The sequence below is a fragment of the Erpetoichthys calabaricus genome, chromosome 11 (genome assembly GCF_900747795.2).
Source record: "Erpetoichthys calabaricus chromosome 11, fErpCal1.3, whole genome shotgun sequence".
NCBI lineage: Eukaryota > Metazoa > Chordata > Cladistia > Polypteriformes > Polypteridae > Erpetoichthys > Erpetoichthys calabaricus.
Window position 1 is genome coordinate 95,783,080 of NC_041404.2, and position 23,942 is coordinate 95,807,021.

Consider the following 23,942-nt stretch of genomic DNA (forward strand, 5'->3'; position numbering starts at 1 on the left):
AATTTGGAGCGTAATTGTTCAAATGATGCAAATATGTTGTCTATATAAAGATCTTTTAGCATTTTAATCCCAAATCTTTTCCAGGTATTAAAAACTGGATATGTTTGCGAGGGTTGAAAGAGGTGGTTCTCTTGCAGGGGTGCCACGGATAAAAGATTTTCCATTTTAAAATGCTATCTAAGTTGGTTCCATATTCTGAGTGAGTAAAGCACAATTGGGTTATTAGTATATTTGTGATAACTTGTATTTATTGGAGCGCAGAGCACAGAGTATAAAGAGGTACTACAGGATTTTACTTCTATTGCGGACCAAGCCTGTATATGTTCCAAATGAATGGGTGGAATTCCTGTTAGCATACAGACATTTCTTTGTCATTACAATGAATATGAATGATTTTCTTTGCAGAAACACCTGCTAGTGATATAGTGATGACAGAGTTGACTGGTCTCTTTGTACAAAAACCAGAGTCCACACATGCAGACATTGGTAAGATAACTGACAGTTTTTATAAGATATGTTGTATTATTATTGCTATTATTGGCTTACCAGCTATTTGTACTTCATGTAGTGGGCAGAATAGGATTTTCAAGTGCTCAAAAATCTACCCATTTAATCAATTCCAGGAAGCGATAAGACATTTGTAGCTAAAGTTGACTCTTCAGCTTTGGTGAAGAAGCCTGTCATGAAATGGATGAAAGGAAAATGGATGGACCTGAGCAGCAAAGCAGGCAAACACTTCCAGTTTAAGGAGACCTATGACCGTAATACCAAGGTAAATCACATTAAGAATTTTCTGTTTCTTTAAGTACGTTTTATAATTTGTCTGATCTTGACATCTACAGTGATTTACATAAGTTTTTACTATTTTATTTTGTAGGCAATTACCATTGAATTTTGATATCTTTTAGGTTTACACCTATGAAATGAAGATCATTAAACTTAGTGTTGGGGATTCAGGCGGATACAGATGTGAAGTAACTTCAAAAGACAAATGTGACAGTTGCACCTTTGACCTTACTGTTGAGGGTAGGTGTGACAAGGTTGGAGAAAGGGAGAGACACTTGGACAGCTGAGTAAGTTGTTAACTGTGGTTTGCAAGCAGGCAAGATGGAAGGAGGAGTATAGAATGGTATAGGTGGTTAAGTTGGTAAGACATTTTGAAAAGTAGGTTAGCAAGCAGGGTGTATTTTGGTGGCAAAGTGATAGCTACACCAGAGAAGGCATCTTGCTTTGGGTGCCATTCTGAATTATGAATACTGCTTCTCTTCTGTGATCAACTTTTTTTATATTCTCCATATTTCATATTTTATATGTTAAAGGAAGTATTATTTTAATGAATAAATCATTTTCGGGCTTTCAACAGAAATGTATTTGATATCCCTAGAATGTGTTTTGAGCAGTTTTCGGAAATATTTGTTTAAGCATGTAGTAAACATTTTGTTGACACTGTATGTCAAGAATAAAACGAGCAGTTCTTATGAAATTTTACAGCTTTTAAAGTTCACATTTTTAAAGCTGATATGAACAACAGAAAAACCACTGCTTAGGAGTTCACAACATTTGGCATACACATTTGGGATTTTGAAAGAAACACTTCTTTTAAGTAGAATAAAATGTGAAAAATAAATTATAGTGATACTGCATCATGTATATATTTTGCATTATATTTTGTACTCATTGTAAATATTGAGAGAGACTTGTGCTGGCTAAATCCAGTTTTCTACTTTTGATATAATCCACTTATATTCTTGTTATTGTTACTAATAACTGCCAGATTACTATTTATTTCTGACATCTGTAAAAAAAAATTATAATTATTTAAAAGCCACATAATTCTTGCTAAATGCTTTTGTCATACTACATTATTCCAAGAATAGGACAGCAAGAGTGAAACAATTACATTTATCTGGGCAGTATAGAATGCCCTAGGTTATATAGAGAGGTATGACGATATGTATTAATTTAACTGGAAGATTAATACACTAGTAGATATCATTTGTCAACAGTTAAGAGGAAAACATATTACTCTTTTCTTTTTTATTTTCAAGCTCCTCAAGCTGACAGTAAAGCAAACATTCTGGAGACATTTAAAAGATCGTAAGTAGATTTGCTCTACAATATCTATTCATCAGTAGCATTCAAGTAATAACCATTTTTTGTTTTTGATAATGTAGTTTTTTCCTTTATCCACTTAAATTATGGCTAGAAACATCCATATTTATCAACATATTACAATTGAAACAAAATTTCAAAAACCTCAAAATGACTATGCTCATTAGAAAAACAAACAGAAAAATTATGCCACAATGACATCATGAAAACACTGATAATGTTGAATTAGACAAATAAGAAAGGGAACATTGTTAAATGAATACTGACATTCTCAGATCTAGGGACAGATCCCAAGTCCAAGTCCTGACAAATTGTGGTCTGGTGTATCCTGTTTGCTTAAATTATCCTTGAGATGTGAATAGAACTTAATAGAAGTACAGCTGTGGCAAACTGAATTGACTGGGATAATTTAAAAAGACACACGCCTCTGTATAACAGGTCCCACAGTTCACAGTGCATGTCAGGACAAAAACCAAGCCAAGCAGTTGCAGAACCTTTGCAATAAAATTTTAGTGAGGCATAGATCAGAACAAGACCAAACTGAGTATGAGAGGTAACCATAAACTAAATACAATACAATACAATACAGTTTATTTTTGTATAGCCCAAAATCACACAGGAAGTGCCGCAATGGGCTTTAACATGGTCACTCTATCAGAGCTTCATAATTCACCTGCTGAGATTGGAGGCCCTGTTGGAAGGGCAATCATCTCGGCAGCACTCCATCATTTAGGCAGAAACCACTGTTTACTAAAAAGCATAGGAGACAGCCCACTTGGAGTTTGACAAACCACATTTAAAGGAATTTGAGAGCATGAGGAAAAATATCCTCTGGTCAGATGAGACAAAAATGACAACTTTTTGGGCAGAACTCCAAGCATTATGTCTGACAAAGATCAGGCACTGCTCATTACCTGCCTTCTATCATCCCTATAATGAAGCACAGTGTTGGCAGCATGATGCTTATGGGGCAAGGACCGCAGAAAGCATCTACAGTATTGGAGGAGGCTTGAAGATGTGGGAGGCGATGTTTGTGGGGTGGAGGCTTTGTTTGATACAGAACAGATGGTAGCAGAATTCTTTATTATAGGACCAATAGCAGTATTCGGTTATGTTAAGATTCGTGATTTAAAGTTTATTTATTCAAAGCCAAAAAATGCTAAAGATTCCAACACTGTATTGGCATCAAAAGCTAATATTAATACAGCCTCATTTTACAGTGGGTTTGAATAATTGTCTACCAACATAAAAACAATAAAAGTTACTAATTACTTTTATTTACTCAAAAGCACTCTCCACTGTTGTTTTTGTATTACATTCTGAAAAGCAGCATTTCCATCAGATGAGATGAATATATGGGGGGGGGGGGGGGCGGAATTATAAATATTAAATACCTATCTTATGGATCAATTGTGTTCATTTGACTGGTTGAAAAATGCCATAGTTTAGTAAATCTGTTTGCAAAGTGAAATTCCCTGTGGACTCATTACTATAGGCTATAGGCTATAGTTCAGGTTGCATGGGGTGCTTCTTGGTGGCAGGGACAGGGAAACTAGTCAGAATTGAGGGAAGGATGAATGAAGCCAAATGCAGAGAGGTCTTTGAAGAAAAGCAGCTCCAGTGTACATGTGACCTCAGACTGTGGTGACAGTTCACATTTCAGCATGGCCATGACCCAAAGTGTACTTCTAAGACAATGCTGGAGCAGATGGAAGAGGTCTGAATACTTTTTTGAATACACTGTACTACATAATTTACAAAAAAATAATTTGTTTTACATTCAGTAATAAAATACAAATAAAGTAAAACTCTGTGGTAATGTACCCAAATGGGGATGTCTTACTTTGCCGCAAGTGATAACATAAAATCACAGCCACTAGCTTGCTGAAAGTGAGTTTGCAACTGCTAAAGCCTAATGAACAGCACAGCAGTGGATTTTGCTGACACGCAGAAGCAGATATCTAAACACCCAGTGCCAAAGCAATTATGTGGAGCTGCTGCAAACAGTTATGCTCTCTATCTATGTAGAAATGAAGGATAAGAAATATAATAAATAAATAAATAAATAAATATGGAATATCTGTAAACCCCATTTCATCTCTCCTTGTAGTTGACTTTTAAATGCAATGTATAATAATTTAAATTTAAAATAAGCTGCAAATATATGAACTGAAAAAACATTTAGTTACATATCACCTTTTTCACAACAAAGTGGCATAAGGCTTTTAAAAATGTTTATTGGACATTGTGAAAGGCTCTATATAGCGCCCGACCCGGCACAGACTGAGGCAGAGGCACGTACTTAAATAATACACTTTTTTATTTTTCTTCAGCCGTGGAGCACGCCTTCCTCGTGTCCCACATGCCCAACAGAGTCCCAAAAACACTCACAATAATGATAATATTGCTTCTGGCTCCACCACTCATCCTCAGGCTTAGTCCTCCTCCTCCCGACTCTGGCTCTCCTGAGTGGTGGTGGCTGGCCTTTTTTATACCCCACCCGGAAGCATTCCAGGTGCTTGATCACCTGGCCCTAATTGCATTTCTGGGTGGGGCTGAAGATTTGACCAGCCGGGCTACAGACTCCATGCAGCTCCCCCTGGCGGCCATCTGAGCCCCCAACCAGGCTGTGGAGGACTCCATCTCCCATGGAGCCATGCGCCAGGTTGGGGAATCATCGTCTGCCAGGGAGGCTGCCACCAAGCGTCCCGGGGGAGGTATTGAGCTGTCCATGGTAGCTCCCCCGGAACAGATGCAGTAGGGGCGTCCCTGCCAGGCATGGGACCCGGCTGTCCTTCACAACATCAAAGCTGATTTTCCGCATATGTGATATGGCACTACGATGCCCAGGTTGCCCGCAGCTGGCACACTCATCCTTGAGCCCAGGACATCGATAGTCATAGACTGAAATAGACTAGGAAATGAGAACACACACATTCAGCAACAGATGGTGCAAAGTGCTTGTATTCGTCTCTGTCTTTGTCTCTTTTTGGCTTGCATAGTCTTCCCTCTCCTTTCTTCCCTCTCCCTTTATAACAACTGTGTTTCCCAACTGCTAGATAACTTTGCTCCCTTAAAGACTAGGCAGGTTCCAACCACCACTCCTGTCCCTGGTACACCCAGGAGCACAGAGCTATGAAAGCCACTACCCTGCGTCTTGAGCGGCTTTATAAGAAAACAGGCCTCATAGTTCACTCACAGCTTTACACTGAGCACATACCCTTAACACTGCTTGCTCCAACTATTATTCCTCTCTCATAATGGTGCTAAGTCATGCCTAGAACTCTTTTTAGGACTGTTAATAAATTCCTGCAACCCCCTCCTCTAGCATGCCCAAATACAGCTGAACAATGTCAGACTTTCTTACATTTCTTTGATAACAAAATTGATCAAATCTATCACAGTTTCTTTTCCACACCTCAATCACTCCCACTCATTCTGATCTGCCATTTCCATCATCAAGATTTACTTGTTTCTCGCCTGTTGACTCTCTTGCCATCTCTGATCTTATTAATAAGTCTAATTCCTTCTCCTGCCGCCACTTCTCTGCTTAATACATGCTCATCCATAATTCGTATTCCTGTTGTCTTATTGATAAATGGATGTTTTATTTCAGGTTCTGTCCATACTGTGCTCAAAACTGCTGCAGTTACCCCAATCCTTGAAAAAACCTGACCTGGATCTTCTCTCTCCAGTTACTGATCTAACTCTAATCTCCCTTTTTGGCTAAGATGATGGAACGCATGGCTACTACACAGCTCCGTGCTTTTCTTCTAGACAATACACACTATGAGCCTTTTCAGTCTGGCTTTCGCACACAGCACAGCACTGAGACAGCTCTTCTCTGTGTAGTTAATGATCTTCTCCTGTCTGCAGATTGCAGTTCACTTAATATTCTCCTCCTTCTTGACTTAAGTGCAGTATTTGACACTTTTAATCATAAAATCCTCCTGTCACGTCTCTCTGCTGTAGGGATCTCTGGCTTAGTTCTTCAATGGCTCACATCATATCTTTCTAATAAGCAACAGTTTGTCACACTCTGCCAATATAAATCCTTCACCTCACCTGTGTCACATGGTGTCCCTCAGGGTTCAGTCCTTAGGCCACTATTTTTTATACTTTATATCCTTCCTTTGGATCAGATTATTCACAGACATGGCCTTAACTTCCACTGTTATGCAGACAATATACAGTTACTGTATATCTTAGAACACACTCCCCTACAGATTCACCTCCCAGCACACTCACTGACTGCATCACTGATCTAAGCTATGGATGGAAAATAACTTTCTCAAACTTAATGCCAATAATGCTGAAGTGTTACTGGTAGGCCAAGTTTCTAAGGCATCCAACTTCTCTGTTTCTGTTGATGGTACACTTGTCAAACCTGCTCCTGTTGTCAGAAATCTTGTTTTTTTGTTTGATTCATCACTTAACTTTGAGTTACACCTTATGTCTCTTTCCAAAATTTAATTCTATCATCTCTGTAACATTGCCTGCCTCTGTCCATTTCTGTCCTTTAACGATGCTCAAACTCTGGTTCAATATTTCATAATGTCTCGTATTGATTACTGTAATTCCCTATTCATCGGCCTCCCTGCAAAATCTATACAGAAGCTACAGTACATTTAGAACTACGCTGCCAGAGTCCTCACCCACACAAAGCGTTTTGCTCATATCTCCCCTGTTCTCAACCGGATTCACTGGTTACCGGTTCCATCAAGGATTAAATTTAAGATTCTGCTTCTCACCTTCAAAGCCCTACATAACCTTGCCCCCCCTTTACCTCACTCATCTCTTAGCTCCTTACACTCCTTGTCGCTCTCTCAGGTCCTCAAGCAGTAATCTCTTTACTGTCCCAGCACCAGACTATCCACCCTGGGAGGCAAGTCCTTTACTATTATGGCCCCTCAACTCTGGAACTCTCTTCCTCAGTCTCTCCAAGATTGCTCCTCTTTTTCCACCTTTATATAACAACTGAAAACTTTCTTCTTCTATGAACTTTTGTCTTCTGTGTAATTTTTTTTTTACTCTGTATGTAAAGTGACCTTGGGTTTGTGAAAGGTGCTCTATAAATGCAACTTATTATTATTATTATTATTCAATAAATAGTGTTCCAAAACAAAAATACAGTACAGGTTCCTTCTTTCAATAAATAAGTTGCATTGATTGATGTTAAAATTCAAATAAATAATCCAACAATAATTTAAACAAAGGTTAAAACAAAGTCAGCATCAGTACCTTTAAAAACCCTCAAGAACTTTGTTGCCTCCTTCTCCTTCCACATCAATGCTGCTCACCCATGTGTTCAGTGGTGAACTCTGCTTCCTTGTCCTGCCACCATCCCTTGGTGTCCATGGGACCTCTTGGAGAAGATGATTTCTCCTGCTCCTTGGATGCTTGGCAGGAGCAACCCTGACCCATGAGTGCTATCTGCTCACTCCACCCAAGGTCATCCCAGAGCACATGTCTCCACACTGTGCAACAGTCCTGATGCTGCACCTTTTGTTTTTGTTTTGTTTTTTCTCTCTCTGTTGCTCTTGCTCATGGACCCCTTTTATCAACAGTGAGTGCAGGTGCGCTAAATGATTCATGATGTAGGACAGCTGCGTTAGCTGCTTGTGGGCATATTAAGCATAATTATCACACACCTACATTCATGGCGTCTGCGCTGCCTCACCGTTATGATTTTAAAAATGTGCACTGCCACATACCTCTATCTTACTTCACCACAGGCACTCATTAATTTTTTTGTTACATTCATTGTAATATACTAATGAACCATATTTGGCTGCATGGGCTGCCTGCTGGGGCCAGGCTTCCCATCACAACGTTTGCCTCCCACCAAAAAGAGCATTTTTTAAAATTATTATTGTCTATATATGTATGTTCACATTCAGTGCATTGCATCACCTTTACTGTCGGGTGTTCACAATTCACGTTTCCAAAATGCTTGCAGAAATTTTTTCCTAGCAGCATGACTTGTGGTTTGCTTTTCAAATCTCGGACTGTTACTTTGGAAGAAAGTGTGGGAATTAAATTTAGTGGACACTAGCAAAAAGAACAAACAGGTTCATCTGCACATTAAAATGTTTTTACTTCAAGTTTTGTGCCTTGTGATGGTGTGTCCTTTGCGTCCAAACCAAGATATGTCCAGCTTGATTACCGCCTGTAATAGTTAAAAACTATTCTATTACACGGTACGGAATAAGGGGCATTAAACAGAAAACTTTCTTTTAAAATGTTTTTTATGTTTCAAAATACCTTTCTAGTAAATTAAATGATAAAATCATTATGCATCATAATCAAAATAATATTTATATGTGTTCTGTATACCTTACCTTAAATATTTAAACATTATTAAGTGTGTTTGTCTTGCATGCTTTTGTATTGTGTTTTCATTTTCTTAAGGACCCATTGACCTTTGTTACCCTGGGTCCAGGCCCAACAGTTACATTTGGAAATCCATATTTGCTCAGAACATGTCCTCAAGTATTAAACTATTTAACCTTATTATATAATTCTAATTGCAGTGGTCTCTGGAAAATGATTTACAAACATATTAATCTAAATTTCATAATTTCTGTCACTTAAAATATGGTTACTAAACTCCAGGCTCTGTTTTTTTATGCCTGTCATCTCTATCAGTTTAGTTACGCCATATGAAACATTATGTTTACCGTAATACTAGTATCTCCTGGTTATATAGGTGTACCTATATATATATCTTGTCACACACGTGTGAATAGGAGGCAGCTAAATGGCTTAATGACTGGTAGTAACATATCTGCCCAGGGGGCAGCGGGGTGCACTAACTCTTTTTACTCTCAGATTTCAAGACTGGCCTCTGGTTTTGTATGAGCCCTGTGTAACCTGAATGAAAGGACACGATACTGCCAGTGCACCCCACCACCCCCTGGGCAGATATGTTACTACCAGTCATTAAGCCCTTCAGCTGCCTCCTATTCACATGTGTGTGCCAAGATATATATATATAAATGTGAAAATATATATATAAAAATGTGAGGCAAATAAAGCATTTTTTAACACAATCCCTTCATTTCAGGGGCTCAAAAGTAATTGGACAATTGACTCAAAGGCTATTTCATGGGCAGGTGTGGGCAAGTCCATCGTTATGTCATTATCAATTACGCAGATAAAAGGCCTGGAGTTGGTTTGAGGTGTGGTGCTTGCATGTGGAAGATTTTGCTGTGAACAGACAACATGTGGTCAAAGGAGCTCTCCATGCTGGTGAAAGAAGCCATCCTTAAGCTGCGAAAACAGAAAAACCCATCCGAGAAATTGCTACAGACTTACGAGTGGCAAAATCTACAGTTTGGTACATCCTGAGAAAGAAAGCAAGCACTGGTGAACTCAGCAGCGCAAAAAGACCTGAACGTCCACGGAAGACAACAGTGGTGGATGATCGCAGAATCATTTCCATTGTGAAGAGAAACCCCTTCACGACAGCCATGAAAGTAAATACAGAGGGTGCACTGCAAGGTGCAAGCCACTCATAAGCCTCAAGAATAGAAAGGCTAGATTAGACTTTGCTAAAGAACATCTAAAAAAGCAAGCACATTTCTGGAAAAACATTCTTTGGACAGACAAAACCAAGATCAACCTCTACCAGAATAATGGCAAGAAAAAAGTATGGAGAAGGTGTGGAACAGCTCATTATCCAAAGCTTACCACATCATCTGTAAAACACGGTGGAGTCAATGTGATGGCTTGGGCATGCATGGCTGTCAGTGGCACTGGGACACTAGTGTTTATTGATGATGTGACACAGGACAGAAGCAGTCGAATGAATTCTGAGGTGTTCAGAGACATACTGTCTGCTCAAATCCAGCTAAATGCAGTCAAATTGATTGGGCGGCGTTTCATGATTCAGATGGACAATGACCCAAAACATACAGCCAAAGCAACCCAGGAGTTTATTAAAGCAAAAAAGTGGAAAATTCTTGAATGGCCAAGTCAGTCACCTGATCTTAACCCAATTGAGAATGCATTTCACTTGTTGAAGATTAAACTTCAGACAGAAAGGCCCACAAACAAACAGCAACTGAAAGCCGCTGCAATAAAGGCCTGGCTGAGCATTAAAAAGGAGGAAACCCAGCATCTGGTGATGTCCATGAGTTCAAGACTTCAGGCTGTCATTGCCAGCAAAGGGTTTTCAACCAAGTATTAGAAATGAACATTTTATTTCCAGTTATTTAATTTGTCCAATTACTTTTGAGCCCCTGAAATGAAGGGATTGTGTTAAAAAAATGCTTTAGTTGCCTCACATTTTTATGCAATCGTTTTGTGTACCCCACTGAATTAAAGCTGAAAGTCTGCACTTCAACTGCACCTGAGTTGTTTCATTTAAAATTCATTGTGGTGATGTACAGAACCAAAATTAGAAAAAAGTTGTCTCTGTCCAAATATTTATGGACTTAACTGTGTGTGTGTATATATATATATATTATATATATATATATATATATATATATATATATATATATATATATATATATATATATATATATATATGTCCTCATAAGTCTTACAACATAACATTAGGTAAGCATAATTAAATTAGTCTTTTAAACTGCATAACAAAATTCAAATTCAATGAACTACAAATAAAACTTCCTAACTAAAGGCATAATTATAGTTTTTTGAATTGAACAATAAAGCAAACTGGCAGCACAGTGTTGCAGTGGTAGTGCTGCTGCCTTGCAGTAAGGAGACCTGGGTTCGCTTCCTGGGTCCTCCCTCTGTGGAGTTTGCATGTTCTCCCAGTGTCTGCATGGGTTTCCTCTGGGTGCTCCGGTTTCCTCCCACAGTCCAAAGACATGTGGGTTAGGTGCATTAGTGATACTAAATTGTCCTTGGTGTGTGTGTGTGCCCTGTGGTGGGCTGGTGCCCTGCTCAGGGATTTGTTCCTGCTTTGCGCCCTGTGTTGGCTGGGATTGGCTCCAGCAGACCCCTGTGACCCTGTGTTAGGATATAGCGGGTTGGACAATGACTGACTGACTGAACTACAAATAAAACATACTCATTAAAGGCATAATTATAATTTTTTGAGTTGAACAATAAAACAAACGGACAGCATGTTGGCGCAGTAGTAGCGCTGCTGCCTCACAGTAAGGAGACCTGGGTTCGCTTCACGGGTCCTCCCTGTGTGAAATTTGCGTGTTCTCCTCATATCTGCGTGGGTTTCCTCCAGGTGCTCTGGTTTCCTCCCACAGTCCAAAGACATGCAGATTAGGTGCATTGGCGATCCTAAATTGTCCCTAGTGGGTGCTTGGTGTGTGTGTGTGTGTGCCCTGAGGTGGGCTGGCACCCTGCCCGGGATTTCTTCCTGCTTTGCACCCTGTGTTGGCTGGGATTGGCTCCAGCAGACCCCCGTGACCCTGTGTTAGGATATAGCTGGTTGGATAATGGATGAATGGACAATAAAACAAACAATAAGACAGTAAATATTGTTTCACAAAGAAAAATAAGTGCTTCATATGCTGTTTTCAAGTCTAGCTATTCCTAGCCAACTAGACATCCAGGCTTTATCTATACATATTAATAAAAGGCAAAGCCCTCACTGACTCACTGACTGACTGATTGACTGACTGACTGACTGACTGACTGACTGACTCATCACTAATTCTTGAACTTCCCGTGTAGGTGGAAGGCTGAAATTTGGCAGGCTCATTCCTTACAGCTTACTTACAAAAGTTAGGCAGGTTTCATTTCGAAATTCTACGCGTAATGGTCATAACTGGAACATATTTTTTGTCCATATACTCTAATGGAGGAGGCGGAGTCACGTATCGCGTCATCACGCCTCCTACGTAATCATGTGAACTAAAAACAAGGAAGAGATTTACAGCACGAGTCAAACGCGGGAATGAAGGTAAATGACGTTAATTTTTGACTGTCTTTTAATACTGTGTAAGCATACATATTAACACATGTGCAATTAAACGTGTGCATTTACGGGGTGATTACTAAGGCTTAAAAGCTCGCCTTTTATCAAACGCGGGAACAAAGGTAACTGACGTTGTTCACTGTCTTTTAATGCTGTGTAAGCATACATATTAACACATGTGCAATTAAATGTGTGCATTTATGGGGTGATTTCTCAGCCTTAAAAGCTCGCCTTTTACTAAAAAGGTAAATGCAAAACTATTTTAAATCATTCTATGATCTGCTTCTCACAACTGAAGGCACCGTGGCTGATGGTAAATGACGTTAATTTTTGAGTGTCTTTTAATACTGTGTAAGCATACATATTAACACGTGCAATTAAACGTGTGCATTTACGGGGTGATTTCTCAGGCTTAAAAGCTCGCCTTTTATCAAACGCGGGAACAAAGATAAATCACGTTCTTCACTGTCTTTTAATACTGTGTAACCATACATATTAACACATGTGCAATTAAACGTGTACATTTACGGGGTGATTTCTCAGGCTTAAAAGCTTGCCTTTTACTAAAAAGGTAAATGCAAAACTATTTTCAATCATTCTATGATCTGCTTCTCACAACTGAAGGCACCGTGGCTGATGTTACGTCACTTGCTGTCCAACCATAAGCGTTACCTAGTAGGTAACCAGACACTCACTTCACTCCCTTTCGGGAATCGAACCTCTGAGGTTTTCTTTTATTCTTAATTAAAATTTAAAAGCAATACTTCACCGCTGCTATGCCCCTCTAGCGCTGACGTCCGAGGTTCGATTACCGTAAGCAAGTGCAGTGAGTGTGTAATTACATTCACGGCATTCGTAGTCTGATTCACAATCTGATTGTATGGGTGGTTACCTACCAGGTAACGCTTATGCTTGGCCACCAAGTCAGGTCGAAGTGATCACTCGAGTAAAGGCAGCTTCACAAAAAAACAGATCCTTAACAAACTGTTATTAATATATTTTCCCTCAATTTAAAAACGTTTTATTTTCTTCTTAATAAAAATTTAAAAGCGGTACTTCGCCGGTGCGAAGCGCGTGGATTTGACCGACTGACACATACAGACATATTCATGAGTGCAGGTACTTCGGAAAGAAAGCACCGTGTAAACCTAAAGTTTAAATTAAGTTCATAGACCTACAAAAGGTTGCCATTCATTTGAGGCAAGATTGCTTTTCTTCTGTACAACTATACGTTGCATTCTCAAGAGTGTGCTTGCACGGCTTCGGATATATATATATATATATATATATATATATATATATATATATATATATATATATATATATGTCTATATATAAATATGTAAGCTTATAAGTACTGCCTTACTTCTCTTTAAGAAAGGAAGATGTAATGATACTTGATTTAAACGATTCCATGTCTTCCTGGGTTTGCGTAGCTTATTGTCAATATCTTTACACCTGTTTTTAAGACTTATTTACTGAAATGGGCTTTCACGAAAAAAGTTAGGGCTTTGCTACAGGATACACCCTCCACAAGTTAAGCAAGTAAAAATAAAATATATATTTCTGTTTTATTTAAACCTTTTAAGTTCGTATGCATAGCCCCATTTGGCTGTTTAATTTTTTTTTTCTTTCTTCAGTACTATTTAATCTCCTTAAAGAAAAACAACATATCCATTTTACTTTTTTTGTATCTCTTTAGTAATATTTTAGTGTAAAAGGATAACCAGTATTTAAACCTTTTATGTTACTTTATACATTTATTTTATACAATGTTGAAAAATTAATAAGAAGGCTGCATATTTTGGCAGCTGCTGCTTTCTTTTTCAATGAAATGAAAAAAGCTCTCCAAGACAAAACGTCAATGAAGAAGAAACAGTTTGCACTATCTAAAAAGGAGAAACCCTCATTTATAAAACTTTGCTGCAGATGACTTAGCTTATTGTCAATATCTTTACACGTTTTTTTAAGACTTATTGACTGAAACGGGCTTTCACGAAAAAAGTTTGGGCTTTGCTACAGGATACACCCTCCACAAGTTAAGGACGTAAAAATAAAATATATATTTCTGTTTTTTTTAAACCTTTTAAGTTCGTATGCATAGCCCCATTTGGCTGTTTAATTTTTTTTTTCTTTCTTCAGTAATATTTAATCTCCTTAAAGAAAAACAACATATCCATTTTACTTTTTTTGTATCTCTTTAGTAATATTTTAGTGTAAAAGGATAACCAGTATTTAAACCTTTTATGTTACTTTATACATTTATTTTATACAATGTTGAAAAATTAATAAGAAAGCTGCATATTTTGGCAGCTGCTGCTTTCATTTTCAATGAAATGAAAAAAGCTCTCCAAGAGAAAACGTCAATGAAGAAGAAACAGTTTGCACTATCTAAAAATCAGAAACCCTCATTTATAAAAGTTTGCTGCAGATGACTTAACTGAAAATAAATGAATAGTTCCTATGTGTATAATACATATTTATCTATTTTACTTATGCCTTTATTCCACCAACTTACAACATCTGAGGTACAATTTGTTACATTACTTTTGTTTTTTGCAGCACAGGCAGGTGAAGTGACTTCCTCAGGGTCACACAGTGGTGTCAGTACCAGGATTTGAACTGACAAGCTCCGGGTTTACTGTAATATTACTGAACAAAGAAAAAAAACGAAAATGGGCAAATACGGCTATGCATACAGATGTCCATCCGTCCATTATCCAACCCGCTATATCCTAAATACAGGAGCCAATAAGTACATATGTATATATACATTATATTTATATATATATATATATATATATATATATATATATATATATATATATATATATATATATATATATATATGTGAATGTGTGTATGTATATATGTATGTCTATATATATATATATATATGTAGATATGTAAATTTGTATATGTATATATATATGTTTATGTGGATGTGTATATGTGTATATATGTATGTATATGTAGATATGTATATATATATGTATATGTATATATATATATGTTTATGTGTGTGTGTGTGTATATTATATATATAAAAGACAGCAACACTCATAACAATGACAACACAATTACATTGACAATCATGTTACGTTATTTTTAAAATGTTTCCTTTTTTTTTTTTTCATAACCTCTTTAACACACTACTTCTCCACTGCGAAGCGCGGGTATTTTGCTATATATATATATATACACATATATATACATATACATATATATACATATATAAATATATATATACATATATATACATATATACATATATATACATATATATATACATATATACATATATATATATATACATATATATATACATATATACATACATATATATATACATATATACATACATATATACACACATATGTATATATATATATATATATATATATATATATATACACACACACACATATATATATATATATATATATATATATATACACACATATATATATATATATATATATATACACACATATACATATATATATATATATAAAATATATGTGTATGTATATATATATATATATATATATATATATATATATGACAGCAACACTCATAACAATGACAACACAATTACATTGACAATCATGTTACGTTTTTTTTTAAATGTTTCCTTTACTTTTTCATAACCTCTTTAACACACTACTTCTCCGCTGCGAAGCGCGGGTATTTTGCTAGTTTCTAATATTAGCGTTCACAATATGCTGCTTTACAGTGCAAACATGAATATGAGATTGCATCTCATACATAGAACAGGCTATAACAAACTGTTATTGTTGGGAGGTAAACTTCAGTAAAATGCATGTTTAGAGCTTTTTCTATTTTACTCATTGTAGATTTATATTCATCTTTATGCACTTTACCCCCTACTCTACCATTCTTTTAAAACTTTAATACTGAAAAAAATTGTTTCAGCTTTTCTGTAATGTTTCTCCTTAACTGCCTTTTGGCTTACCTAAAAAACTGTTGTCATCATGCTCTCATAAGACCTCTAGTTAGTGTTAGTATTATTTGACTTGTATGCATTGTACAGCTGTTTCTTTTCTTTGCAGTTTCTTTTTTCTGTAGCTTTTATTGTATCCAGAGCAGAATTTTCTTTAATTTCTTACTGTTTTTAAATTTTGGAATGAACATGTCCTGTATGGCGGCACGGTGGTGCAGTGGGTAGCACTGCTGCCTCGCAGTTGGGAGACCTGGGGACCTGGATTCACTTCCCGGGTCCTTCCTGCGTGGAGTTTGCATGTTCTCCCCGTGTCTGTGTGGGTTTCCTCCCAGAGTCCAAAGACATGCAGGTTAGGTGGATTGGCGATTCTAAATTGGCCCGTTTGTGTGTGTCCTGCGGTGGGTTGGCACCCTGCCCAGGATTGGTTCCTGCCTTGTGCCCTGTGTTGGCTGGGATTGGCTCCAGCAGACCCCTGTGTTCGGATTCAGCGGGGTTGGATAATGGATGGATGGATGGACATGTCCTGTATTGTACAGTATATCTGTAGTGGGAGGGTATTGTACCATGTTAGTCATTATGGATGCAATGAGTAGACAAACAAAATGACACCTTTTGTTGGCTAACTGAACAGATTACAATATTCAAGCTTTTGAGGTAGCTAAGGCCCCTTCTTCAGGCAAGATATAATCGTCTTGTAATTTACATTTTACTTGAAGAAGGGGCATTAGCTGTCTTGAAAGCTTGCATATTGTAATCTGTTCAGTTAGCCAATAAAATGTGTAATTTTCCTTGACTTCTGTCTGTATTGTATGTAAAATACTTTAAAAACTTTACTTATCCTTTATTGTCTTCACACTTAAATCTTATCCCAGTTAATCTTTATGCACTTTGCCGCATCTGTTTAAAATTTGCCCAACTAAATTAAACTTATCAGTTTTAGTTTTTTAATCTTTACCAAACAATGTGAAATGATTATAATATGGTCACTAGATTCTAATGGTTCAATCACATCTACCCTCTGAATTTTACCTTGATTAAATACTAAAATACTAAACTTAGACTCTCTTCCAAATTGATATATTGCTTTAATGTACTCTGTTAAAAAATTGAGTTTCTTTAACGTTATCAAAAAGTATTATAACATACTCTGAAAATTAAGCCTCTATCTCTAATACTTAGTGAAATCACTAAGATATGGCACAACATCTAATTAAAGATTTTTTTCTTTTATTTGATATACTTTGTTAATCCCCGAGAGGAAATTGTCTTTCTGCATGACTTTTGTGGTCAGAATGCAGGGTCAGCTAATATTTGGCACCCCAGGAGCAATTTTCAGGTTAAGGGCCTAGCTCAAGGGTCCCAACAGAGTAGGATCCCTCCAGACAGTAATGCGATTTGAACCAACAACCATCCAGATCCTTAGCCACAGAGCCAGATTTGCTTTCAAATACAATTTTACATGATTGGACGTTTCCTCACCTTTTCAGTTTTGTTTATCTTTCCTAAAAAACATGTAACTATCTATGTTTTACTTGTCCCCATCACTCTAGTTTAGCCAGGTTTCTATTATTTCTATGATATTGTAATTATGTGCAGCACACTTGTAGCATTAAGGGAAGTAATTTTTAATATATTACTCCTTTTCAGCTTATTAACTGTAGGCTAGTAATTTCACAATTACCTTGTGCATTTATATTAATATTTTACTACTGTACATTAATTTATATTGTGGTAAATAATCAAGTCTTGACACACAAAGAGGTTTGGGACAGCCTTCTGTATACTTGAGAATCGGCGGCAAATGAGGTCATTGGGCTTCGACTTCTTGGGAGGTGGAACCGGAAGTGGCATATTCTAGGGCAGAACCAGAAGTGATGTCTTCATGGGAGGCGGAATTTCCCGCATTTGGTGAGACAAGAGAAAGAATTAATGCACTCTGCCACCCCCTGGTCTGATCAGGAATTCTTTTGAGCCCTTTAGCTGCTTCCCATACACACGTGTGTGACACTATGCAGTTATAAACCTGGTACTTCCTAAAATCCAGTGGTGGGCCGTCAGGGCCTGCAAGGCCTTCTCTGCTGGCCTAAAAAAATATCTGAATCACAAACTGATGTTAATTATATTTTGTCCATGAATACTTATTAAATAATTCCAAATAGTCTGTCCGCTTCCTTTCATAGCTTTTCCGATGGTTGTGCTGCTTCCAGACATGTATTTTTGTATTAAAGCATTTAACCAATCACATTTCAGCCATCATTTGTTGCCAGGCAGGGTCAAAGTCAATGAAGTCTGCCCAGAGGCCTTCACAATCCGTTCTGCGGTCCCTCTAACAAAAAATAAATGTCGATTAAACTGTTGCTTCAACCAATCAGATTTTGAGTTGGTGTCACTAGGGCCCTCTAGCAGGCGTACGGCAACGTCACCGTATTCAGACCCGTTGATTGGATAGGATGGTGTAAGTATGCCATAGATGATTTTGCAGGAAAATCTCCCACTGATCTCCTTGACTTCCTTCATCAGAAAAATCTGAATGAGAGCATGGGGCAGCTGTACACATTGGTATGTTTGGTGGTGACCATTCCCGTGTCCACTGCTTCCATCGAGCGGACATTTTCAGCCCTAAAGTGAATTAAAACTTATGCCAGAAATAAGACAGGGCAGGTTCGACTTTCAGCATTAGTTTCGATGGCGATAGAAAGGGACTTCGTGATGGAACTGAAGTGCACGGATAATCTGTACGACAGAGTAATTGAACTGTTTTTGAGGAAAGAGAGGAGGATGGATTTTGTTTATAAATAATCTGAATTTTTGGTGAGTAAAATGTTGCGATTTTCCTAAATAATATTTCAAGTTTATGAGTTATTATTGATGTTTATGTGTGTCGCGGCTGTAGCTGCAGTAGAAAGGAACTTGTTCACCCCTGGTTTGTCCATTCAATAAAGGCATTTATTGTGGCTACAGGAGTTATCTATCTGCGATGCAATGGCTCTTTATACTGTGTTTCTGCATAGTAAGATGGTTTTTATAACCATAAATTAGTTTTTGAGGGGCGGGTTAATTCAGACGGAGCACTACTGAAGGCCTAGGTGTGAAATGCACGGTCCGCCACTGTAAATCTCTGCTCTACATACAACCCCAAATCAGAAAATGTTGTGATGGTATGGAAAATACAAAAAAAAACAATGCAGTGATGCCTAAATTTACTTTAACTTTTATTTCATTGCAGACAGTATGAACCCAAGATATTTCATGTTTTGTCCGGTCAACTTGATTTTATTTGTTAATATACATCAATTCCTGCACTTCAGGCCTGCAACACATTCCAAAAAAATGTTGGGACGGTAAATCATTCAACACTTTGTAATGTCGCAATTCCTTCTCACACCACTTAAGATGTTTTGGAACTGCGGATACCAAGTGATGAAGCATTTCAGGTGTTATTTTGTCCCATTCTTCCTGCAAACACATCTTATCTTGGGTTCATGCTATCAAAATTGAAGTAAATGTATAAATCACTGTGTTTTATTTTCTTTTTTTATTTGCATTTTCCATACCATCCCAACTTTTCCTGATTTGGGATTTTAGTTTAAGCAATACTCAACCAACTTACTCATATTCCTCTATAATACATTGGTGCTCCTCTGGTTCTAATGTAACCTGTCATGGTGGAACAGGTCCTAATTGTTCCAGAGGAAACTCTACTGGCCCATAAACCTATTCCCTGCTATCCTACACTAAGATCTAAGCTGAGAATACCATCTTATAAGTTCTGTTCCTTAGCTTGACATGTACAGTAATTATTTCGTTTTTGTTAACAAAGCTGGCAGCTTTCACTTATGTAAGTCATTTGTTCCAAAGTGAATAATAACAATTGGATCCTTACCCTGCTCTATCCACGCACCAATCCTTTCTTCCAGAGGGGTACATGAAGCAAACCTGAGTTTCAGTTTCCATATTGACTGAGTCTCCAATTATCATTACCTCTCTGTTTTTGGGCACTTGTTTTTGAGGTGTCTCCCTGGGGCTACTCATCCTGCCAGCCCTTCCTGAGTTATCAAAATCATTGTCCACCTCTGCAAGGTCCTAAAAATTGTTGCATAACTCCAGCTCTACAGCTCATGCCCTTAGACAATGTGCATATTTTACAATATATATGACATTGAGGCACCTACATCTACTTCTCTGGTCTGGAGTGTCCTCGTGTACCACTTTGGGGGTACACATTGTTCTTTCTTTGTTTCTTTCCTTTTTTGTTTGCTTCTTTTTGACCCAGCACCACCATCAATACAATGCCTGTTTAAATACACCCTCTTTAAAAGTTATTATTATGCTTTCCTCCTTCCTAGCACAGATTCTGGTTTTCTTGCTTATGATGTACCAGACCTAACTAGTACTGTTTCTTAATCTTTTGCTTCCTTTCTTGCTGGAAACACATTTACTGTTAGTTGTAGCCGTGCTTTCCCAAAATTACCAAAGTTCAGCAACTCTAACATAAACAATGGGATTCAACAAAAGCCTGACGCGCTGAAATGATTCTGCAGACAAAATATCTTTGTTTTTAATGGTTTTAGTTAAAATTCAAAGTAAAACAGTTCACACAAAAAACAGAAAATTGAAAGAGCAAAAAAAGAAAGTTCTTGTTAAGAAAAGTTCTGTTCAAAGCTTAAATCTTTAAGTTTGCTTATTCAGTTAAATCATTTCCAAATGTTTCTGAACCATTTGAAAACGGTCAGAAAACTGTATGCTTATCCCATTTCTAAGCTGAAAATGGGTTTTTTAAGTCCCTGTGTACTGGGGTCTATTCCAAACAACAACTGGCATAATTAACACACTGTATCTTAATTATAGCAATAAAGTTCTATCTCTTACTAACTTATAGGGGAAAAAAACTATACCATTGTCTATGACTATGAAAGAAATGTATATTCTATTCAAATTAAGCAAACACTAATATGAGTTTAACTCAAAGCTTTAACTTTCTAAGATTGGCTCTTACAATTAGTGGATTCAAAGACGATTGATTGTTAGAATATTGTCTGTCTGCTTCAGCTGTTTGGCAAGATTCTTGCTTCTGCTGCTGTCACCTCCACTTCATCCATATGTGTGCTGCAGAGCTTACTCAAAGTATACCTTGCTACTGAGCAGCTGAAAAAAACAACAAAAAACCTTCTAAAGGAAAAATTAAGTTTTAGCAAGTACCGTCCAGCCATTTAGTGGTATTTAAAATTCAAGTTCTTAGGAGCAAACCTATATATTAATCAACTTTTACACAGAAGCACTCAGTTCTCAGTAAAATCCACAAAACAAGGATGACATCAGTAAATAGCACAAACTCTGTACATCAGCAAAACCCCATCATGCAACACCCATGTTCTACAGTGTGGTCACTGTTAACATGAAGAACTTTATTTTATCTAACAAACCATATTTAAAGTATGACTCTTTCTGGGGGGCGGAACGGTGGCGCAGTGGGTAGCGCTGCTGCCTCACAGTTGGGAGACCTGGGGACCTGGGTTCGCTTCCCGGGTCCTCCGTGCGTGGAGTTTGCATGTTGTCCCCATGTCTGCGTGGGTTTCCTCCGGGCGCTCCGGTTTCCTCCCATAGTCCAAAGACATGCAGGTTAGGTGGATTGGAGATTCTAAATTGGCCCTAGTGTGTGCTTGGTGTGTTTGTGTGTGTCCTGCGGTGGGTTGGCACCCTGCCCAGGATTGGTTCCTGCCTTGTGCCCTGTGTTGGCTGGGATTGGCTCCCGTGACCCTGTGTTCAGATTCAGCGGGTTGGAAAATGGATGGATGGACTCTTTCTGGGCTATCTGATTTTTATTTTACATAGTTCCATTAACAGAACTACAAGATTGAAAGAAAAATACATTCTAACAAAAGAGCACATTCAGTAATCTTTTCAAACCTTAAACAATGCTAAGAAGACCAACGATTTATTTATTTCAGGATTCAGGGGTGCTGTGTGTAACTCCAGTGTCACCTGTCAACCAATGGCATCTGGTGGCCTCTAAAGAAACAACACCACTGAGCCTTGAGGGACATTTAGATAATCTTCAGTATAATATAATTTTATAAAAAGCTAATTTATATTTTTGGCATTTTAAGAATGTCTAACATTTGTTCTGATATTTAAAAAAATCTAATACCTGATATTAGTTAATGAATATACAGTTCAGCCTACATCACATTTCATAGGACATGGGGCCTACAATAACATGTCCCTATTATACTTTTTTACTTGGTTTCCTTACTGTTATTCTCCTTCTTTCTCAATGCTTTAGGGGTGTAGCTAAAGAAGATGCTGGTGATCTGGATTTTAGTGCCCTGTTAAAGAAGCGGTGAGTGTTTTCTAATAATAAACATTTAGTTCGAAAGATATATTTTGACAGAAACTAAGAATAATTGCATCATACCTATCTGATAAATAACCAACACAAAATAAGAATACAAATTAAATAGTTGTGGTGTCTGGTGGGATAAAATACAGAACATACAATAAGTTGTGTGATGATGTTTCTGTTTCTGCTTAGAAATGTGTGTCTCTTCAAAGTTTTCGTTGCAGGTTTTTTGTTTTGAAATTTTTATTTTGGGATATTTAAAATTTGATTCAAGTTTTTTTTCTTTTTATTTATTTTATTTGAAGCAAATAACATTTCATACAATCAAGTCGAGCTTGTACAACAAATGAGTTTATAGTTAAACTACAAAAAAAGAAGAGAAGAAAAAACATCAGAAAGTTAAAAAAAAGCAGAAACCAAAAGAGACAAAATTTAACAAAACAGAATTCAAATCACACTTGAGGTAGAGATTAAGGCCAAGAGCATGGGCAAAAAATAGTTAGAGGAAAAAAAAAGGGAAAATGTCCTTTCCTCTCCGATGCTTAAATGGTTATTTTAACATTTCATTCATTAAATCTTGCCATATTTTAAAAACCTTTTGAACCAGTCCTCTAAGCAAGAATTTTTCCAATTTCAAATAGTATAGAACATCAGTTACCCACTCTCTTATAAAAGGTGGATGGAGGTCCTTCCAGTTAAACAAGGTAGGTCTACATGCTAGTAGTGTGTTATAGGCAATTACAATCACTTTTTTTCTTTTCTACTTTAAACCCATCTTGGTGTACACCAAACACCATTGTTCATGGGCTACAAGTGATTGTGAAACTAAGGCTGTCGATTACACTGCACAACAATTTTTTTGAAAAGTCTTGCTTCCTGAAAGATTTTTGCTGATTGTGACAGCTACCTACTGGGTATGCATGAATATAGTTCTGGTTTTACTGCATCACGTAGGAACTCTGAGAAATAGACATTTATATCTTTACTGACAATAACGTATTTAGTCACGTTTATGTTTTGCATAAGCTATTAAATTCAACAGAATTAAAAGTGTTTTGCTCCAGATTTTATTTTGTATTCAATGTCTGGTGCATCACGTTGCAGCATCCAACAGTAGTCAGCAAGCATTGATGGATTCCAGTTGCCCTGGTATTGTTTCTTCATTGTAGCAATGTCCTGGTGAAACCTTTCACCGTGTTCGTCAATGACAGCACCGAGATTTGCAGGGAAAAAGTCCAAGTGTGAGTGGAGGAAATTAATCTTAAGTGATATGTTGTACTTCATTGTCTTGTATGCTTTGAGAAGTTTGTCTACCAGCTGAATGTAGTTTGGGGCTCTGTAATTGCCCAGAAAATTGTCAACAACGTCCTTGAAGGCTTTTCAGGCAATTTGTTCCGGCCCAACTAACAGATCTTCAAACTGCTTGTCACTCATAACATGTCTCATCTGGGGGCCAACAAAAATGCCCTCTTTGATCTTGGCATGAGTTATTCTTGGGAACATCTGTCTTAAATAATGAAAACCTTTGCCTTCCTCGTTCAGTGCTTTCACAAAATTCTTCATGAGTCCCAGTTTTATGTGAAGATTAGGCAAAAATATCTTTGCCGGGTCGACAA

The 23,942-nt window shown here is 37.3% G+C and overlaps 1 protein-coding gene across 1 annotated transcript in view; it reads left to right on the forward strand.

The window, feature by feature from the left end:
* Positions 1 to 23,942, forward strand: part of mybpc2a (myosin binding protein Ca) — a 142,526-nt gene that overhangs the window by 40,422 nt on the left and 78,162 nt on the right. Inside the window, 5 exon segments of the mRNA XM_028813635.2 lie at positions 406 to 486; positions 624 to 772; positions 909 to 1,026; positions 2,049 to 2,097; positions 22,270 to 22,326. Coding sequence (XP_028669468.2) covers positions 406 to 486; positions 624 to 772; positions 909 to 1,026; positions 2,049 to 2,097; positions 22,270 to 22,326 — 454 coding nt within the window.